This window comes from Manis javanica, chromosome 15, assembly GCF_040802235.1.
Source record: "Manis javanica isolate MJ-LG chromosome 15, MJ_LKY, whole genome shotgun sequence".
In the NCBI taxonomy this organism is placed as follows: Eukaryota; Metazoa; Chordata; class Mammalia; order Pholidota; family Manidae; genus Manis; species Manis javanica.
Window position 1 is genome coordinate 33,225,953 of NC_133170.1, and position 19,141 is coordinate 33,245,093.

The 19,141-nt window shown below is 40.1% G+C and overlaps 1 protein-coding gene across 1 annotated transcript in view; it reads right to left on the minus strand.

The window, feature by feature from the left end:
• ATP6V1E1 (ATPase H+ transporting V1 subunit E1) overlaps positions 1–15,929 on the minus strand; it is a 43,018-nt gene extending 27,089 nt beyond the window's left edge. The window contains exons 1-4 of the mRNA XM_017665478.3: positions 15,754–15,929; positions 11,579–11,644; positions 9,920–10,029; positions 9,430–9,496 (exon numbers count right to left, since the gene is read on the minus strand). Of these exons, the coding sequence (XP_017520967.3) occupies positions 9,430–9,496; positions 9,920–10,029; positions 11,579–11,644; positions 15,754–15,786 (276 nt within the window). The 5' untranslated portion in view covers positions 15,787–15,929. The remainder of the gene's footprint in view (positions 1–9,429; positions 9,497–9,919; positions 10,030–11,578; positions 11,645–15,753) is intronic.
• Between the last annotated feature and the right edge of the window lie 3,212 nt (positions 15,930–19,141).

Here is a 19,141-nt window from a genome sequence, read left to right on the forward strand (position 1 = left end):
GGGATGGAAAAACATATTTCAGGCAAACAACAGTGAGAAGAAAGCAGGGGTTGCACTACTAATATCAGACAAAATAGACTTCAAAACAAAGAAAGTAACAAGAGATAAAGAAGGATACTACATAATGATAAAGGGCTCAGTCCAACAAGAGGATATAACATTGTAAATATATATGCACCCAACACAGGAGAACCAGCATATGTGAAGCAAATACTAACAGAACTAAAGAGGGAAATAGACTGCAATGCATTCATTCAAGGAGACTTCAACACACCACTCACCCCAAAGGATACATCCACCAGGCAGAAAATAAGTAAGGACACACAGGCACTGAACAACACACTAGAACAGATGGACCTAATAGACATCTATAGAACTCTACATACAAAAGCAACAGGATATACATTCTTCTCAAGTGCACATGGAACATTCTCCAGAATAGACCACATACTAGCTCACAAAAAGAGCCTCAGTAAATTCCAAAATACTGAAATTCTACCAACCAATTTTTCAGACCACAAAGGTATAAAAGTAGTAATAAATTCTACAAAGAAAACAAAAAGGCTCACAAACACATGGAGGCTTAACAACATGCTACTAAATAATCAATGGATCAATGAACAAATCAAAATAGAGATCAAGGAATATATAGAAACAAATGACAACAACACTAAGCCCCAACTTCTGTGGGACGCAGCGAAAGCAGTCTTAAGAGGAAAGTATATAGCAATCCAGGCACACTTGAAGAAGGAAGAACAATCCCAAATGAATAGTCTAACATCACAATTATCAAAACTGGAAAAAGAAGAACAAATGATGCCTAAAGTCAGCAGAAGGAGGGACATAATAAAGATCAGAGAAGAAATAAACAAAATTGAGAAGAATAAAACAGTAGCAAAAATCAACGAAACCAAGAGCTGGTTCTTTGAGAAAATAAACAAAATAGATAAGACTCTAGCCCAACTTCTTAAGAGAAAAAGAGAATCAACACAAATCAACAGAATCAGAAATGAGAATGGAAAAATCACGACAGACACCACAGAAATACAAAGAATTATTAAAGACTACTATGAAAACCTATATGCCAACAAGCTGGAAAACCTAGAAGAAATGGACAACTTCCTAGAAAAATACAACCACACAAGACTGACCAAGGAAGAAACACAAAAGTTAAACAAACCAATTACGAGCAAAGAAATTGAAACGGTAATCAAAAAACTACCCAAGAACAAAACCACGGAGCCGGACGGATTTACCTCGGAATTTTATCAGACACACAGAGAAGACATAATACCCATTCTCCTTAAAGTGTTCCAAAAAATAGAAGAAGAGGGAATACTCCCAAACTCATTCTATGAAGCCGACATCACCCTAATACCAAAACCAGGCAAAGACCCCACCAAAAAAGAAAATTACAGACCAATATCCCTGATGAATATAGATGCAAAAATACTCAATAAAATATTAGCAAACAGAATTCAACAGTATATCAAAAGGATCATACACCATGACCAAGTGGGGTTCATCCCAGGGATGCAAGGATGGTACAACATTCGAAAATCCATCAACATCATCCACCACATCAACAAAAAGAAAGACAAAAACCACATGATCATCTCCATAGATGCTGAAAAAGCATTTGACAAAATCCAACATCCATTCATGATAAAAACTCTCAGAAAAATGGGAATAGAGGGCAAGTACCTCAACATAATAAAGGCCATATATGATAAACCCACAGCCAGCATTATACTGAACAGCGAGAAGCTGAAAGCATTTCCTCTGAGATCGGGAACAAGACACGGATGCCCACTCTCCCCACTGTTATTTAACACAGTACTGGAGGTCCTAGCCACAGGAATCAGACAAAATGAAGAAATACAAGGAATCCAGATTGGTAAAGTAGAAGTTAAACTATCACTATTTGCAGATGATATGATACTGTACATAAAAACCCCTAAAGACTCCACTCCAAAACTACTAGAACTGATATCGGAATACAGCAAAGTTGCAGGATACAAAATTAACACACAGAAATCTGTAGCTTTCCTATACACTAACAATGAATCAATAGAAAGAGAAATCAGGAAAACAATTCCATTCACCATTGCATCAAAAAGAATAAAATACCTAGGAATAAACCTAACCAAAGAAGTGAAAGACTTATACTCTGAAAACTACAAGTCAATCTTAAGAGAAATTAAAGGGGACAGTAATAAATGGAAACTCATCCCATGCTCATGGCTAGGAAGAATTAATATCATCAAAATGGCCATCCTGCCCAAAGCAATATACAGATTTGACGCAATCCCTATCAAATTACCAGCAACATTCTTCAATGAACTGGAAAAAATAATTCAAAAATTCATATGGAAACACCAAAGACCCCGAATAGCCAAAGCAATCCTGAAAAAGAAGAGTAAAGTAGGGGGGATCTCACTCCCCAACTTCAAGCTCTACTACAAAGCCACAGTAATCAAGACAATTCGGTACTGGCACAAGAACAGAGCCACAGACCAGTGGAACAGATTAGAGACTCCAGACATTAACCCAAACATATATGGTCAATTAATATTTGATAAAGGAGCCATGGACATACAATGGCAAAATGACAGTCTCTTCAACAGATGGTGCTGGCAAAACTGGACAGCTACATGTAGGAGAATGAAACTCGACCATTGTCTAACCCCATATACAAAGGTAAACTCAAAGTGGATCAAAGACCTAAATGTAAGTCATGAAACCATTAAACTCTTGGAAAAAAACAGGCAAAAACCTCTTAGACATAAACATGAGTGACCTCTTCTTGAACATATCTCCCCGGGCAAGGAAAACAACAGCAAAAAAGAAAAGTGGGACTACATTAAGCTGAAAAGCTTCTGTACAGCGAAAGACACCATCAATAGAACAAAAAGGAACCCTACAGTATGGGAGAATATATTTGAAAATAACACATCCGATAAAGGCTTGACGTCCAGAATATATAAAGAGCTCACACGCCTCAACAAACAAAAAACAAATAACCCAATTAAAAAATGGGCAGAGGAACTGAACAGACAGTTCTCTAAAAAAGAAATACAGATGGCCAACAGACACATGAAAAGATGCTCCACATCGCTAATTATCAGAGAAATGCAAATTAAAACTACAATGAGGTATCACCTCACACCAGTAAGGATAGCTGCCATCCAAAAGACAAACAACAACAAATGTTGGCGAGGCTGTGGAGAAAGGGGAACACTCCTACACTGCTGGTGGGAATGTAAATTAGTTCAACCATTGTGGAAAGCAGTATGGAGGTTCATCAAAATGCTCAAAACAGACCTACCATTTGACCCAGGAATTCCACTCCTAGGAATTTACCCTAAGAACGCAGCAATCAAGTTTGAGAAAGACAGATGCACCCCTATGTTTATCGCAGCACTATTTACAATAGCCAAGAATTGGAAGCAACCTAAATGTCCATCGGTAGATGAATGGATAAAGAAGATGTGGTACATATACACAATGGAATACTACTCAGCCATAAGAAGTGGAAAAATCCAACCATTTGCAGCAACATGGATGGAGCTGGAGAGTATTATGCTCAGTGAAATAAGCCAAGCGGAGAAAGAGAAATACCAAATGATTTCACTCATCTGAGGAGTATAAGAACAAAGGAAAAACTGAAGGAACAAAACAGCAGCGGAATTACAGAACCCAAAAATGGACTAACAGGTACCAAAGGGAAAGGAACTGGGGAGGATGGGTGGGCAGGGAGGGATAAGGGGGGGGGGGAGAAGAAGAAGAGGGGTATTAAGATTAGCATGCATGGGGGGGAGGGAGAAAGGGGAGGGTGGGCTGCACAACACAGAGAGGACAAGTAGGGATTCTACAACATTTTGCTAAGCTGGTGGAAAGTAACCGTAATGTGGTTGTTAGGGGGGACCTGATATAGGGCAGAGCATAGTAAACATAGTACTCTTCATGTAAGTGTATTTTGAAGATTAAAAAAAAAGGAAAGAAAGAAAGGAAGAAAAGGGGGATTACTCCTTGACAGGATAAATCTATTGGTAAATCAAAGATCAACGCATGCTTTAAATATCCTTAATGTTGATCACTTAAAGGGTGTCAGATGATCAGCTATGGAGGTACTCTTTTCTGATAGTATTCCTTTCTCTTAATAAAAAAATGGGCAGTCCCTGTGTGCTGACCTCCAAGGAGTTCTGCACAGTGGTATAGAGGGCATGTCAAAGTGTGGGCAAAGGGTCTGCTTGTTTCTATGCAGAAGATCAAGGCCTAGCTTGGATACCCAGAAAATGAACTAAGATACAATATGAGGAGGAGCTTCCGGCATCAGCACTCTCTGGAGGAGTTGTGCGGGGGGATGATCATCAAAAAGCCTCCACAGGGATCCGGGCGATGCTGCGGTTGTGGCTGTGTCCACCCCACCGTTTCCTGGACTTGCCATTGGAATGAGGAGGGAGATGTCTAGGCTGGCATGTGCATACAGTGAGACAACGAATTTGATCAGATCTGTATTGTTGGAACTCAACCAGGAGTTGGGAAGGGTGCAAGTTGTAGCACTCCAAAATCTTATGACTATAGACTATCTACAGTTAAAAGAACATATGGGATGTGAACAGATCCCAGAAATGGGCTGCTTTAATTTGTCTGATTTTTCTCAGACTGTTCATGTACAGTAGGACAACATCCATCATATCATAGACTAATTTTCACAAATGCCTAGGGTGCCAACTGGTTTTCTTGGCTTCACTGTATATGGATGGTAATTATAGATTTGCTTTGTTTATGTCACCGTATTCCTATTATGTTAATGTGTGTGCAAATTAGTTAGTAGTTTAAAATCTATAAATACTTAAGGTACTCTACAAGAAGATACGTCAAAGAAATAATCAATCCTCCCATGTTTTCTTCCATATGCTACCTCTATAGCTTTTCTTCTTCCTTCCTAATTACAACCCTTAAATAGAATTCGTGCCTCATATCGAATTTACCGAGTATCATAATTCCTCCAGGTGGTAAAGATACCTCGAGACAAGTGCTGGGCATAGAAGCCACAGGGCATAAATCTGCAAAGAAGTAAAAAGCTAACCTTTGCAAACAATATGGCTTCTCTCTCACTTACCAACTTTACATTTCCCTGTATGGCCCCGGAAGATAACTGGTTAGCCAGAGACGGGTAAGATTCCTCAAGGGAGGAACAACCTAAGACAGGCACAGTCGCAGGGGGGCCATCAGGTGAGAAATTGGGGATCAACAGAGGTGAGGCTCAGAACCTCATCCCCCCTGCTTTGAGAGAAATCTTCTGCATCTGTGGATGTTTTGTTGCCCTTGTCTAGCTTGGATTAATACTTAGTCTATAGGCACAGACCGGATCATCTACATTTGTCCTCTTACAGCACTAAATTATGTTTTCTACCTTTATCTTGCATCGACCTACCATTTCAGCATTTTATTAAAAAAAAAAAATAAGGGAGAAATGTGGGATTCACATATAAATCAAGTATAAAAATCAAATGAATAATTATATCTGACTTGACTGTTTTTAGTTCATGATGCGTAATCAAAACCAAAAGTTTCTGTGATATGACTGCCCTTGCACTGCTCACCATGTAAGAACTTATTCACTATGTAAGAACTAACTTGTTCACCATGTAAGAACTTGTTCGTTATTCTTCAGAAGATTGGAGACTGTTGAGAATTAGGCTTGGGGTTGATTAATGATTGTGCATTGAGTCCCCTATACAGAATTTTATTGTTGTTAACAACTATTTGATCAATAAATATGAGAGATGCCCTCTCAATAAAAAAAAAGCATGTCCTTATACCCAATCCACCAGGGTGTTAAGTTCCACAAAGACAAGGACTTGATTTTATTATATCCCTAGTACTTAGAATCATGCTCTCACCATATAAGAATTCAAGGTATTTCATAGATTGATCTGAATTTTAGGATATCAAGTTTTTTTACCCATACCAAAACTCTCCTTCTAAAAAGCCAAACCAATCATTCTTTATATATTAAAAATGATTTAAGGCAGCTTAGAAGACTATATTTAAAAAAAGTTTTCAAGTTTTAAAAAGCAGGTTAGAAAAATAAAGTATAAATAAGTAGATGAAAAAAATTAGGTCAAACAAAAAATAAAGACAAGAAAAAATATAATTTTACTTAGAAGTGAAGTCAAATCTGTTAAACCACTGGGCTGTTTATATCTGGTTAGAACACCTAAGTATGCCATCTGAGACAAGTGCACCAGCAGAGGACATATCATCAAAAGCGTTTCTATGATGTACTCGATGATCTTTCACAGGATCACTAATCTTCGAAAAGGCAGCATAAAAAAGATAAACCAGACACAAATCCTAATTACTAAAACCTATTAACCAGTCAAGATTATGATATTTAACAATATGTGTTATCACTAATCTTCGAAAAGGCAGCATAAAAAAGATAAACCATACACAAATCCTAATTACTAAAACCTATTAACCAGTCAAGATTATGACATTTAACAATACGTGTTATAGCCCTTGGCACTCATATTTAGGAATGCTGCTGCTTTTTTAAGTTATATGCTCTGAACTCTCAAACTGTACAAAAAACAGCATCTAACAGTAGCTGTCACAACTGTCACTTTTTTGCTACAGGCAGAAATATCAAAGCAGCAACTCATAGTCGAGGGGCTTCCTGAGCACCTGAACCAACTAGCTGGGGGAGAACCTGCACTATGCAGGCCTGCTATGAAAATGAAGGGATGTCAAGGGAGGAAATGGGGAAGGGGAAAGGGAACAAACATTCCTTAAATAGACAGTGTGCACCAAATGTTAAACTGTAGGATTTAAATGCATTATTCCATTTAATCCTCACTGGAACTCTGTTTCAACTGGTAAGGGATAATTCAATTGGATAACTTTTGTTATAAGCCTTACAGATCTTATCCTTTAAATTACATGCATATTAATTATGTAAAAGTTTTTTTTTAATGACTTAAAAACTGTGTTTTAAAAAAGAGCCCTGACAGGAACAACCTAAGACAGGCACAGTCACAGGGGGCCATCAGGTGAGAAATTGGGGATCAACAGAGGTGAAGCTTAGAACCTCACCCCCCCTGTTTTGAGAGAAATCTTCTGCATCTGTGGATGTTTTGTTGCCCTTGTCTAGCTTGGATTAATACTTAGTCTATAGGCACAGACCTGATCATCTACATTTGCCCTCTTATAGCACTAAATTATGTTTTCTACCTTTATCTTGCATCTACCTACCACTTCAGCATTTTATTTAAAAAAATAATAATAAGGGAGAAATGTAGGATTCACATATAAATCAAGTATAAAAATCAAACAAATAATCATATCTGACTTGATTGTTTATAGTTAATGATGCGTGATCAAAACTGAAAGTTTCTGTGATATGACTGCCCTTGCACTGTTCACCATGTAAGAACTTACTCACTATAAAAGAACTTGTCCACCATTTAAGAACTTGTTCGTTATGCTTCAGAAGATTGGAGACTGTTGAGAATTAGGCTTGGGGTTGATTAATGATTGTGCATTGAGTCCCCTACATAGAATTTTATTGTTGTTAACAACCATTTGATCAATAAATATGAGAGATGCCCTCTCAAAAAAAAATAAATAAAATGAAAAAAAATAAAATAAAATAAAAAATAAAGAAGAGCCCTGACCAAAGTACTGTAATATATCTGAGAGGAAATTGAGGGTCCCAAATAATTTACTCAGACTAGAAGATGGTAGAACTGAAATTTAAACTCATCCTAAGTCTAAGTTCTTCCATAAGAAATCACCTTCCCTAAAGCACATACCATTATTCTAAGAGCATCTTATAGATTAAGTCACTCAATTGAGATTGCTAAAGGAATCTGAACCCCTGGAAGGGTAATCAACTCTGATTAGTGAAATTCCCATTTCATTGAGACGCCAGGTAGCACTTGCCCTGAGCTATTAGTATTTTGCCATTAACACTTCCACAAAAAGTTCTCTAGTCTTCTGCACTAGATAGAGGATGAACTATTCCCATGTGGCAAGGTAATTTAGCAACAGATTTTCTAGTTCCCCACATTTCCTGGAATTTAAAAGCACTCAAATTTGAACTATTATAGGAGTTTTGTTAATAAAGCATCCCTATATGGCCTGAATATCAGTCCTCATACTCAACATCCTGACTGACATTTCCATCTGGAGGTTTTTTGGCCCCTCAAATATATCGAGAAGCGATCTGGTTATTTTTCTTAAAAAAGCATGTCCTCTTAACTTCCCATTTTGTTAACAAAACCACCATTCTTCTAAGTTAGCCAGGCTGGACACTGTATTTAGAGTTGGACTTGGAAGATGAAGATGAATCAATCAACAGTCAATGTTTGGAATACTGTCCCATGAAATGTGTCAGCACTCACTACCACCATACCAGATTCATTAATAAGAACCGATACCTTACTTCTTCAACCATCTAGGAAAATGATACATATTCCATTTATTCAGGCTTTATATATTTCTAGTTTTACAGCTTTTTCATGTAGGTCTTATTCACTAACATTCATTCCTAATAACTTTTGTAGCTATTACAAAGGGATAGTTTTTATTTTACTTGCTAATTGGTTACTGTTGGCATATAGAAAAACTAGTAATTTCTGTATGTTCTCTTTGTAGCCTGTCATTTTTTTGAATTACGAGTTAATATTTTCAGATGCTATATTTTCTGTGTAGACAGTTATACCTGCAAAACATGAAAATGGTTTCTTGTTCCCATTACTTCTGTAGCTCTTATTTCTCTATTTTATAAGGAATCTAGGGCCTCTACAATTAATAATGAATAATAGTGGAAACAGGAGGCATACTTGATATAATTCAAATACCTTTCTGAATCTAATTCAAATTCCTTTAGGCTTTCTCAACTAAGTGACATGTTTCTATAGGTTCCTGCCCTCTTCCTTGGATGATAACACTTCCCAAATCATTTTCCTGTGTAACCTCTTCCACATTAAATTCAGCCTATGCATTCATACTATGACTCTTATTTATGATAGTCCTCATAAAATAAAAACTTGAACAGCTTTCTATTGAAAACAGGAGAAGCTCTTTGGCCTTGCACTCATGGCCTTTCATTAACTCCATCCTACCATTCTAGCTTTACTAGATTCCCTATCACCCTCAAATACAAAATCCATTTATCATGTGCTATATGACCCAGGAGTCTACATGCTGTTAAATCAGAGGTTCATTGAAGAAAGGGCATGTATCTTATTCATTTTTGTATTTATTACAATACCTAATGTAATAATTTGCTGACAAAATATTTTCTCTCTAAAAACGATCCAGATCAAGTAACTGTTAGTGAATTCTCTGCAATAGGCAAATGAATAAACATTTTGTAATTTTATAACTAATAAGAGCTAAATAAATACTCACAGCAATAAGGTCATCTCTGGCTCTGAGAACTTTGAGCCTCGCTTGATTCATCAAATTGGACATCTGACTGCCAGAGGTAGGGAAAGTAGTATCAGTTATCAGTACAGCCTAATAACAAGAACTGAAGACAGCTGCCTATGCATGTGCAAATACTTCTCTTTCTACATACCCCAAAGAGAACCCCACTAGGTAGTTTCTACCAACTTATTTTGCTTTTCAAAGACATGTATTTACTGAGTGCTTACCAAGTGGCAAGCACTTTCATTTCTGCTATTGCAATTGTATCTTTCAGTAATCCTGTGGGACTTCCATTTTCACAAATAAGGAAATAGAAATCAAGCAACTTGCCCAAGGTCAGGTAATCAGGACATGGTTCAGTCAAAACATGAAGTAAGATCTGCCTGACTCCAAAGCACCTGCTCTGTCTCTAGTCCCACTGACTCTCTAAGAGTTCTTTAGCTTACTACTGTGATTGATTGTATCTACTTACATTTTCTTCTGCTGCTCAATCTGCTTTTCTTTCTTCTCATAGTATTCCATAATCTTCAGTCTTTGGGTTTGCACAAGACGACCTTTCTCAATGTTGAACTCTTCTTCTGCCTATCAAGGAATTAATTATTACTAATTCATTACACCAGATTTTGAGTTTTATTTAAGCAGCTGGTGACCATGAGTACTTGCTTATAATCACCGTATTCCATGTATCTAAAACAGTATGACTTGTCTTCAAAGATTACTTCTAGATTATTCAAGAGTAAAGGCCAGTGGTTTTCATCATAAATGATGAACTAGAAGACTAAAAATCTCATCAAGGATACTAGTACTCAGCAATAAAGAATAAAGTTACATGTGATATAATCAGAAGAGTCTGTACATGAAAAAAAATTATTATGTATTCTGAATTTAATCCATTTACTTATTAGAGGGCTAGTGAAAAGAACACAGAATTCGGAGTTTAGAAGATCTGGGTTACTGCCTAAAAAATATAGTCAAGTAATCTCAGTCTTAGTGTCTTCTCTCATAAAGCAAACATAAAAATAGTATTCCTTCCTTACAGGTCAAATAAGTAAGATAAATCAGTCCTTCTAAAATTATAAATTACATAAATTTAAGTTACTAGTTTTATTAGTGCAATTTACTGAGCAGTTACTTTTTAAAAAGGTTATCTTAATACTGCATCAGATGGCCATAATTTGGAACCACTAATAAATTATGCTTTTGAAAAAGTTAGCTGAACGTGTTAATTCAGATGTTCATTGTTTGGCACAGGCTCTTGAGCTTTCATGTTCTAAAATTATTGCCTAATAGGTTTTTTCTGTACCTATTATAGGAAATAAGTTCATGGTGGTACACAAGAGAAGACAACTTTCAACAGGAATGCACTTATAAGCTAAAATAGGATTTCTGTATTTGTCCCAGAGTGAGATAAGGGAACTAATCATATAAAACTTAAGTGCTCCTATGATGATCAAAACAATGCTAAACAACAGATACACTAGTGGTAGGGAAAACAGTCTTTTTCCTTAAACTGTAAGTTACTCAAATAGTTCAAAGTTTCAGAGAGTTTTACTCCTAGAGTACCCAACACATGCAACTTTAAGGCTCTAAATAATAAATAGTAACACTGTGGTATAAATTAAAAGGACAATGAAAATAAAATTGACTATATATTCTGGCCTATTATGATTATACCTAGTGAAAAGAACAATTTGATATACTGTGTATAAACAATATGCAACTGGAAATATCTATAAAATTTCTAAATGCTGACCAAGGGTCACCTTTGTGATGGACCAGGACTTTCATTTTATCTTATGCACTTCCCAACTTTTCTTTTTTGGCAACAGACACAAATTAATAAAATAGCAAACAAATACTACATCTCTTAAACAACTATCATAATTAGCTGTAGATGCTAAATGTATAAATTTTCTATTCTATTAATTTAGCCATTACTTTTCTACTCCCCACCACAAAATTTCAGGGCACTTAGTAGTAATTGGAATTTTAAAAAGGAAAATTTATTTTTAATGTTAAAGAGATATTCTTATTAGTCCTGCATTACTAAACAATTTCACTATTACTGTTTTGCAAAGCAAAACCATATGAAACTTCGATAACTTCTTAAACCTAGAAAATGGAAACTCACCTTTGCATCTATTTCTTCTGCTTTCTCATTGGCTTCTTGTTCAATAAAAGCCATCATATGCTTAATCTGTAAGGAAAAAGATCCTTTTATTTTTTAATGTAACAAGAAAATAGATGTATTTTCTGATTCATTCAACAATCACTTACTGAATGCTATTATGTGCCAGGAACCGTGTACAGGATGAGATAATTTCTGTCCTCAAGTAAATGACAATCTGGGATTTGCTATAGCAAATGAATCAGATGCAATATTCAATAGCACAGGTTAACAGGACATTGCCCTACTCTCAGGGCACCCCTTTTCTCTTCTCCATCTCTAATAAAATGTATCAAAAAAACTATCTTTCGACTTGACCTCCTACTCTCAACACACTTCAATCTGACTTCTATCACTTCCACTCCACTGAAATTACTATCATAAATAAAACGACAATCTCTCAGATCTTAAACCTTGGCCTCATCTTACTTTGATCTTTCAGCATCTCTTGATATGCTGACCAACCCTCCCTTCTTGAATAGTCTTCCCTGTGCTCTGTGACTTCCTTGTTATCCTTTTCATTCTCCTTTGGGGCCATGCTCCTCCTTTGCCTCCTCAAAAGCTCTTCTCTAGAGATCCTACTCACAGTGACCTAAACTCCACATGTTCAATAATGAACTGCTGCTACCCATTCTCACCCCTACCTCTCACTTTGATATACCCTGAGGATTAGCACACTTTGCCTCTTCCATGCACCTCAATCCTCCCATCCAATCCATCACCAGTCCTACCAATTCTTTTAACAGCCCTTTCATTTTGTCTCATCTTTTCAATTTCAGTCTGCACTATCATCTCAGCTGAAATATTCCAACAGTTTCCAAATTTGTCTCCCTGCCCCAAGTCTTGTCCCCCCTCTAATTGATTCTACTGAAACCAAAAATCCCTTTAAAAGTGCTATCTCATCATGTATCTCAGTCCCCTTTTGTGATACAGTGGAAAGTTTTTAGAAGGTGCACAAGCTGGTCAATGCTCACCTTACCCGCAGTGCAGGGAATCACAATCTTCACCACTCACCCGCCACTCTGCCACTTCGTCACTTCTGCATACTAAACTTACAGTCAGCTTCTTAGCCCTTCGAGCTCACCACTCTCACTTCCAAGATTCAAACAGGCAGCTTCTTTCACTGGAACACTCTTTCCTCCACCCTCACCTAGCTAACTTTTCAGGCCTCAGCCTGCTCAGTCATCACCTCCTTTGGAAAGCCCTTCCTGAACCACTCTCCTATATGCCTCTGCACTTCCTCTACCTAAACACATATTCATAATTGCTAGCACACTTGTCCCTGTCCTCCACCAAATGATAAAGCTTGGTACTGGTTAAAGGGCTTTAGATCTCTGGCTACAATTGGTGAATAAAGTCCATCAAAGTTTTCTGAATGGGGCTTTGGGTGACTGATCCAGTTTATACTCATAAATGAAGTGCTGTCTCTCCTGGCAGATGTAAAACATACCCAAGAGAATATACAAGGAACACAGCTAATCCAACTCACTGGTAGTTTCATTTCACAGGGTCTCTACCTGAAAGGAACCATGAATTTTTAACATTAGCAACCTAAGGTTGGTAAACCTCCAGGTTATTAGTTCATTTTGTTTAATTCTCCCACTTAAAGGTAAGCTCCATGAATACTGGGATCTTCCCTTTTACACCAGTGTTAACCCCAGAACATGGAACAACTGCCACCACTGCGGGTGCTCAATAAACATTTGTCAATGAGGAGAATCTGTCGGGAGTCTCAAGGCTTCTGAGGTCACCCCAGTACGTTCTGGAGCTTAACCACCTGGAAATAATTTCCAGCTTCTCCAAATAACACAAAGGTATCATAAATCTAAGGTACCCACAGATGTACAAAAGTTCTGTTTCACAATAATGTAAACATACTTAACATCACTGAACAGTAAATTTAAAAAATGGTTAAGATAGTAAGTTTTGTTGTTCTATACAAATTTTTTTTAAATGAGCTAAGAATACAACTTCTGGCATCAAAGGAAAACACATAGTATGGTTCTAGAAGGTAAGATTTTTTTACCAAAATTCTTAGGAGAGCCAAAATAATCATAATAATTAGAGCCTATTTTACAAATTAATATTTATAAAATCTCAAGCCTTGCAAGATCTGGGGTACCCAATCTAGAGATATAATGTAAAATCACTGTGACCCCCCCCCCCAATTTGTGTGTGTGTGTTCACAGTGAGGAATGGGATCTACACAAGTTGAGTTTGAAGCCTCACTGAACTCAGTCTTGAATTTTAAAACTAGCTTAACCAAATACAGTAATCAGAACAGGTGTTTATAAATGCCACAAGACCCATTTGGCCTCTAGAGGTGGGCCCTAACAGAAACCTGCATTATCTCTCTTTATCACTCATGGTGGACCCACTGCTACGAGATTTAACTAGATCAGCACAGCCTAGAGCAAAATACACTAATTTCAACCCAGGTCAGAAAAGCCTGTTTACAATCAACACGATCATATCGTCGTAAGGAGCCTCAAGAGGAATAGTCATTTCCGTCAGGACTTTTAACACCACTCCTAATACAGAAAAATCTGGCCTTTAAACAACACTTTTCTTCTTCCTTCTCACCCTCTGGGTTTTGTTTTTTGGAGTCAGAGTCCTTTGAAAATTTTATGAAATAAATGACCCTACTCCCCAAACCAAAAGAAGCAAATATATACAAATATTTCAGTACGATGGGAAAGAAGTCGGGGAATCAGAATCTATGAGCACCTACTATGCACTTGGCAGTGGGCCTATTCACTGTGGAGAATACCAGGAACAAAGCACTGCCCTCATGGCTCTTCACATACTGTGAAAAGGTACAGACGCTGGGTTTCTTTACTCTTTCAACTTTACAGAAAGAAAAAATGGTTTTGATCTGTATTCCAAGGAAATACACTGCTTTACCGTTATATATTTCCTGGGGAGGTCTGTCTTAAATATATAACAAGGTGGGGGTGGGGGAAGGATGGGGGAAGAGACTAGTACTGTAGTTGTGCCTACTAGAGTACGTGGAGGGCGCTCTATTCCACTGCATCAAGGGTTCCTATAGTAAAAATCAGAAGCAGCAGGTATGAACGTTCAAAAAAACCCCACTGTTTTGTAAGAATATTTTAAGATTTCATAAACTTCTCCAGAGATTCTATTTTTTTAACCCTATTTCCCCTTTGCGATTGGCATAAGAACCACTGAAATGAAGACACACACCACTCTTCTTACTGCATATTAGGGTAAGAACGAAATCCAAGACATTTTCAAGGAAATGGAAACATCCAAGGAAAAAACATTTTACTGCTCATCCAAGAAGATTCATAAGCCAGTGAGTGAGCTTTAGTCAGAGAATTTTCCTAGCACTTCAACAAGAAATACTTAGTTCTCTTAACTATCAGAAGACTAAATTGCAGCCTTAAGCTTCCTTATCTGGAAAGCCTGCTGGCCACATGACCACTAAATTCAAGTACACTGGTTTCGGAGTATCTACTGACAAGATAAACGGCGACCACTTCTATTATTCATAGGTCTATCAACACTACTATATTCTTCTGAGAGATTTTCACATTATAACATTCCTAACTATTATAAACTTGAAGGATATATATACATATTAAAAAGCTAGAGCTTCCCGGGACGGATTATACACCTGCAAAAATGACGTAGGTTCAAGACTTCCAAAACAGATTTTCCCATAAACCTTGGCTCCTGCTTTGTGCTAAACACTGAGAAGCGCTGGGACTCAGAAACGAAAAGCAGTGCTACGTCATTATTGACCCAGACCGACACGCGGGCACTGACGTGCGGACCGGCGGACAACGGCCGCTCGATCGGCCTCAGGGGGAGACCCCATTGCGATGACAGCCGCAGCGCGTGAGGGAAACAGCTCCGGGACCGCACTGGAGCAGATCTCCCCGCCCAGCGCTCTTTTCCTGCGCCGTGAACCCCTCCCTCGGGGTTAAAATCAAGGGAAAAGGACGTTTCCAATCCTTTTCAACTCCGGTCCAGCCGGCAGGGAGAACACGGGAAAGGCAGGCGCAGCCGGGGGAGTCCAGGGGCGGCCTTCGCAGAGGCGGCGCAGCGGAGCAGGTCGGGGGCCGTGGCCGCGGGCACTCCCCGGGGCCGGCTGCAGCCCCCACCCCGGGCCTCACCTGCTTCTGCACGTCAGCATCGCTGAGGGCCATGGCGAAAGCGCCGCTGAGCCGGTGGGTAACTGGTGGGTAGCCGATGGATGACCGGTGAAAGACCCAAAGAAGCTCAAGGAAGGAACGGAAAACGGCCGCGAGAGGCGCGTCTTCCTTAGCTTTATACCCCGCTTCCGGTTCCTGCCGTGACTTAACCACCCTGAGAGCCCTCAGCCAATGGAAAGCCCGCTGTCCAGGAAGTCCCGCCCCGCTTTCGGGGGGCGTGCACGGGCGGCCCTACCCCGCCCTTTCCACTGGGGCGCGTGACTCTCGAGCTGTTTCCGACGGCACGCTCCTCACTTAGCCTGCGGTCGTACGAGTTCAGGCGTCAGGAACTGAGCTGCGTGGGTTTCTCCAACCTTAGGCCCTTGCGGTTTTTTAAGTTTAAATGTTTTATTTATACCAAAAACAGGATTTGTAATTTTACGTTCCTGGCCTCTGGAAGCAAACTCATCACTATATCATTTGTTACTAGATTTTATTTTTACAATAGTTTTCATTTACAGAAAAACTAAGTGATAGAGCAGAGTTCTCATACACCTTTCTCCCCCTCACACGCAGTTAATTATTAACATCTTACATTAGTATGGTACATTTGTTACAATCATTCAGTGATATATTGACTTAATCCGGAATTCATATGTATTTCCCTACTTTAAACCTAATGCCCCGTTTCACTACCAGGTCCCATCCAGGATATTTTATTTCATTTAGTGGTCATGTCTCCTGGTTAAGTATGTTACAGGATGCATCTGTTTTGGAATTTCTCTCATGATTAGTCTGGAGTTAAGGATTTTGGTAGGAAGACTGTAACTCCAGGGGGAAGATCCCAGGGCAAAATACCTTTGAAGTCGAAATCAGTCAAAGGGAGAAATAAAGTCCAAGACACCCATTTATTGCTTACAAGCAGTCCTCCCGTGTCTCTCTCCACCCGGATGCTGCGTCAGAGCAAGATCCACCCAACCTCCCCAGTTCAGATAATCCCTTGCTTGCTCTCATAATTATCTGTTGATACATGGAGATGGCTACTTCTCTCCTCCCCTTGGAAACACCTATTGGTATGGAGATGAACTAAAGCCAGGTGAGAAATTCTGGAAATGTTAATTTTACCCACAAAGACCACAGAAGTAAAGTGCAATTTCACCACATCATATTGTTAGGCATGAGAGTAGTTATAAGCGGGGTGAAAGAGAGTAAGACCAGTAAAACCCGCTAGAAGGGACTCAAAGAGTTAACCAGTTAAAAATAGCTCAGAAGACCAGAAGCAACTTGACCTAGAATTTTGAATACTCCCTAAATAAAGAAAAGTATCTCAGCATAGTCTATGTTTTCACTGTGTCAATTAGAACATATAATTCTAAGATTTACTTTAGCACCTGCTAAATGGCCCAGCTTATTCAGGAAGAATTCTATCTTAAAGCTAATACTTCATTTTTATCAAACAGACAGTGGCTCAGCCCACCTTGGAGGCAGGGCAGACAGTATTGATTGACATGCTTCCAGTCAGAAACTGATATCCTGGAAAGGAATCAAAGCAATGTATTTCCTGTGTTAAGTTAAAAAAAAAAAAAGAAAATGTCTTAACAAAGACGAACATTCTGAGACAATTTGGCCAGTCCACACCTGGCCCTTTTTCCCATTCCTGAAAATCTTCAACCGCCTATAAAACTGAAGGGCCCCCACCAGTAAGATGGCGAACTTCTGGCTTCTCTTTGGGGGGGTGGGGGTCCTCAGTTCCCGCCGGCGCCACCTGAAGCACAATCACCTCTCGTCCCCCTCCCAATCCCAGCACCTAGCCAATAGCCACCAGCCCCGTAGAAGTGAGACCTCAATCAGCTCATGCCCCTTCCTATATAACCCAGCACCTTTCCCTAATAAAGCGGATTTCCCCGGTGAATTGCTGCTGTGTGTCGCTCCTTTCCTTTCATTGGTGCCGAAACCCGGGAGACGGGACACCCCAACTGGGCCCCGTCTTCCCCCAGACACCAGCAGCAGCTTGCCCTCGTCCTCTTTTTTCCGGTGCTGGCTTATCACACTCACCACTCCTCTCTGGCCTTTAGGTAACTTTTCCGCACGGAGCAGGCCGCTCTTCCCCGAGCTATCGCAGCGCCATTGACCATGATCATCCGGCAAGGCCCTGAAGCTTGGGGACGAGGAGGGAACTCTCCCCGCCTCGGGCCTTCAGGGCTGCAGTGGACCCTCAGGCCCCTCCTCCGACAGTCATAAATGTATTCACTATCCCCTCCATCAGTGCCGAAACTTTTTAAGCAAAATTTCCCCAGGGTGGGCCACTCTCCCCCGAGCTATCGCAGTGCCATTTACCATGATCATCCAGCAAGGCACTGACGCTCGGGGACGAGGAGGGAACTCTACCCACCTCAGGCCTTCACGGGTGCGGCGGACAGTCAGGCCCCTCCTCGAACACTCATAAATCCCTGCCTCAGGCCTTCACAGCTGCGGTGGACCCTCAGGCCCCCCTCCAATAGCCATAAATGAGGTGACTCCTTTGCGGATGAGAACGCTCCCTTTTTTCCCCCCTCCTCCTTCTGTTCCGTCCGCAGAAATCCGTTCTGTCTCCGAAAATTCCTAGTACTAGCTACCTCATGACTCCGGCACTCTGCCTTCTTACGGAATTCTGGGTGACGACCCACACTTCCTAAGAAATTCCGACTCGTATACGAGTTACCGCAGACCACCAAGGATCATCGGGGATGCCCTTTGTCTCCTTGCGGTCTGCTTCCAGGATCTCCGTTCGTCTTCCCCTGTTTGTCTCCTTCTCTGTCCTTTAGCCATGGGAGCCTCCTCATCCCTCCCTGAAAGTTTACCTCTTGAATGCCTGCTTAAGCATCTGGCTACCCTCTCCCTGACGCCTGATATAAAACCAAAATTTCTCTGTAAATACTGCTCCCAAGATTGGCCGACATACTCCCTAGACAATAACAACCAATGGCCCCCGGGAGGAACTCTTGATCCTAACATCACTCGCGATCTTTTTAACTACTGCCAGTGCCTAAAAAAATGGAAAGAGATTCCCTATATCGAAGCTTTCACCTCCTAGCTCAAAATCCCAGCCTCTGCACCACCTGCTCCCTGTCCCAAGTTCTCCTAGCCTGCAGGCCGTCTCCCTCCCCTCCACACACTCCCAGTCCCTCTTCGATTACCTTTGACCCAGCTGACGAGCCTCCGCCATACAGCCTTCTCCCTTCGGCCCCTCCCCCATCCTACAACAACTCCGCCCTCCACCGCTGGGGCTGCCTCCACTCCTGCAGGAGCCTCCCGTCCTCTCCCTTCCCCTCTTCTCCTACAACAGCCCCTCCCCCTTCCTCTACTACCTCCGCCACTGCTGCCTCCACCC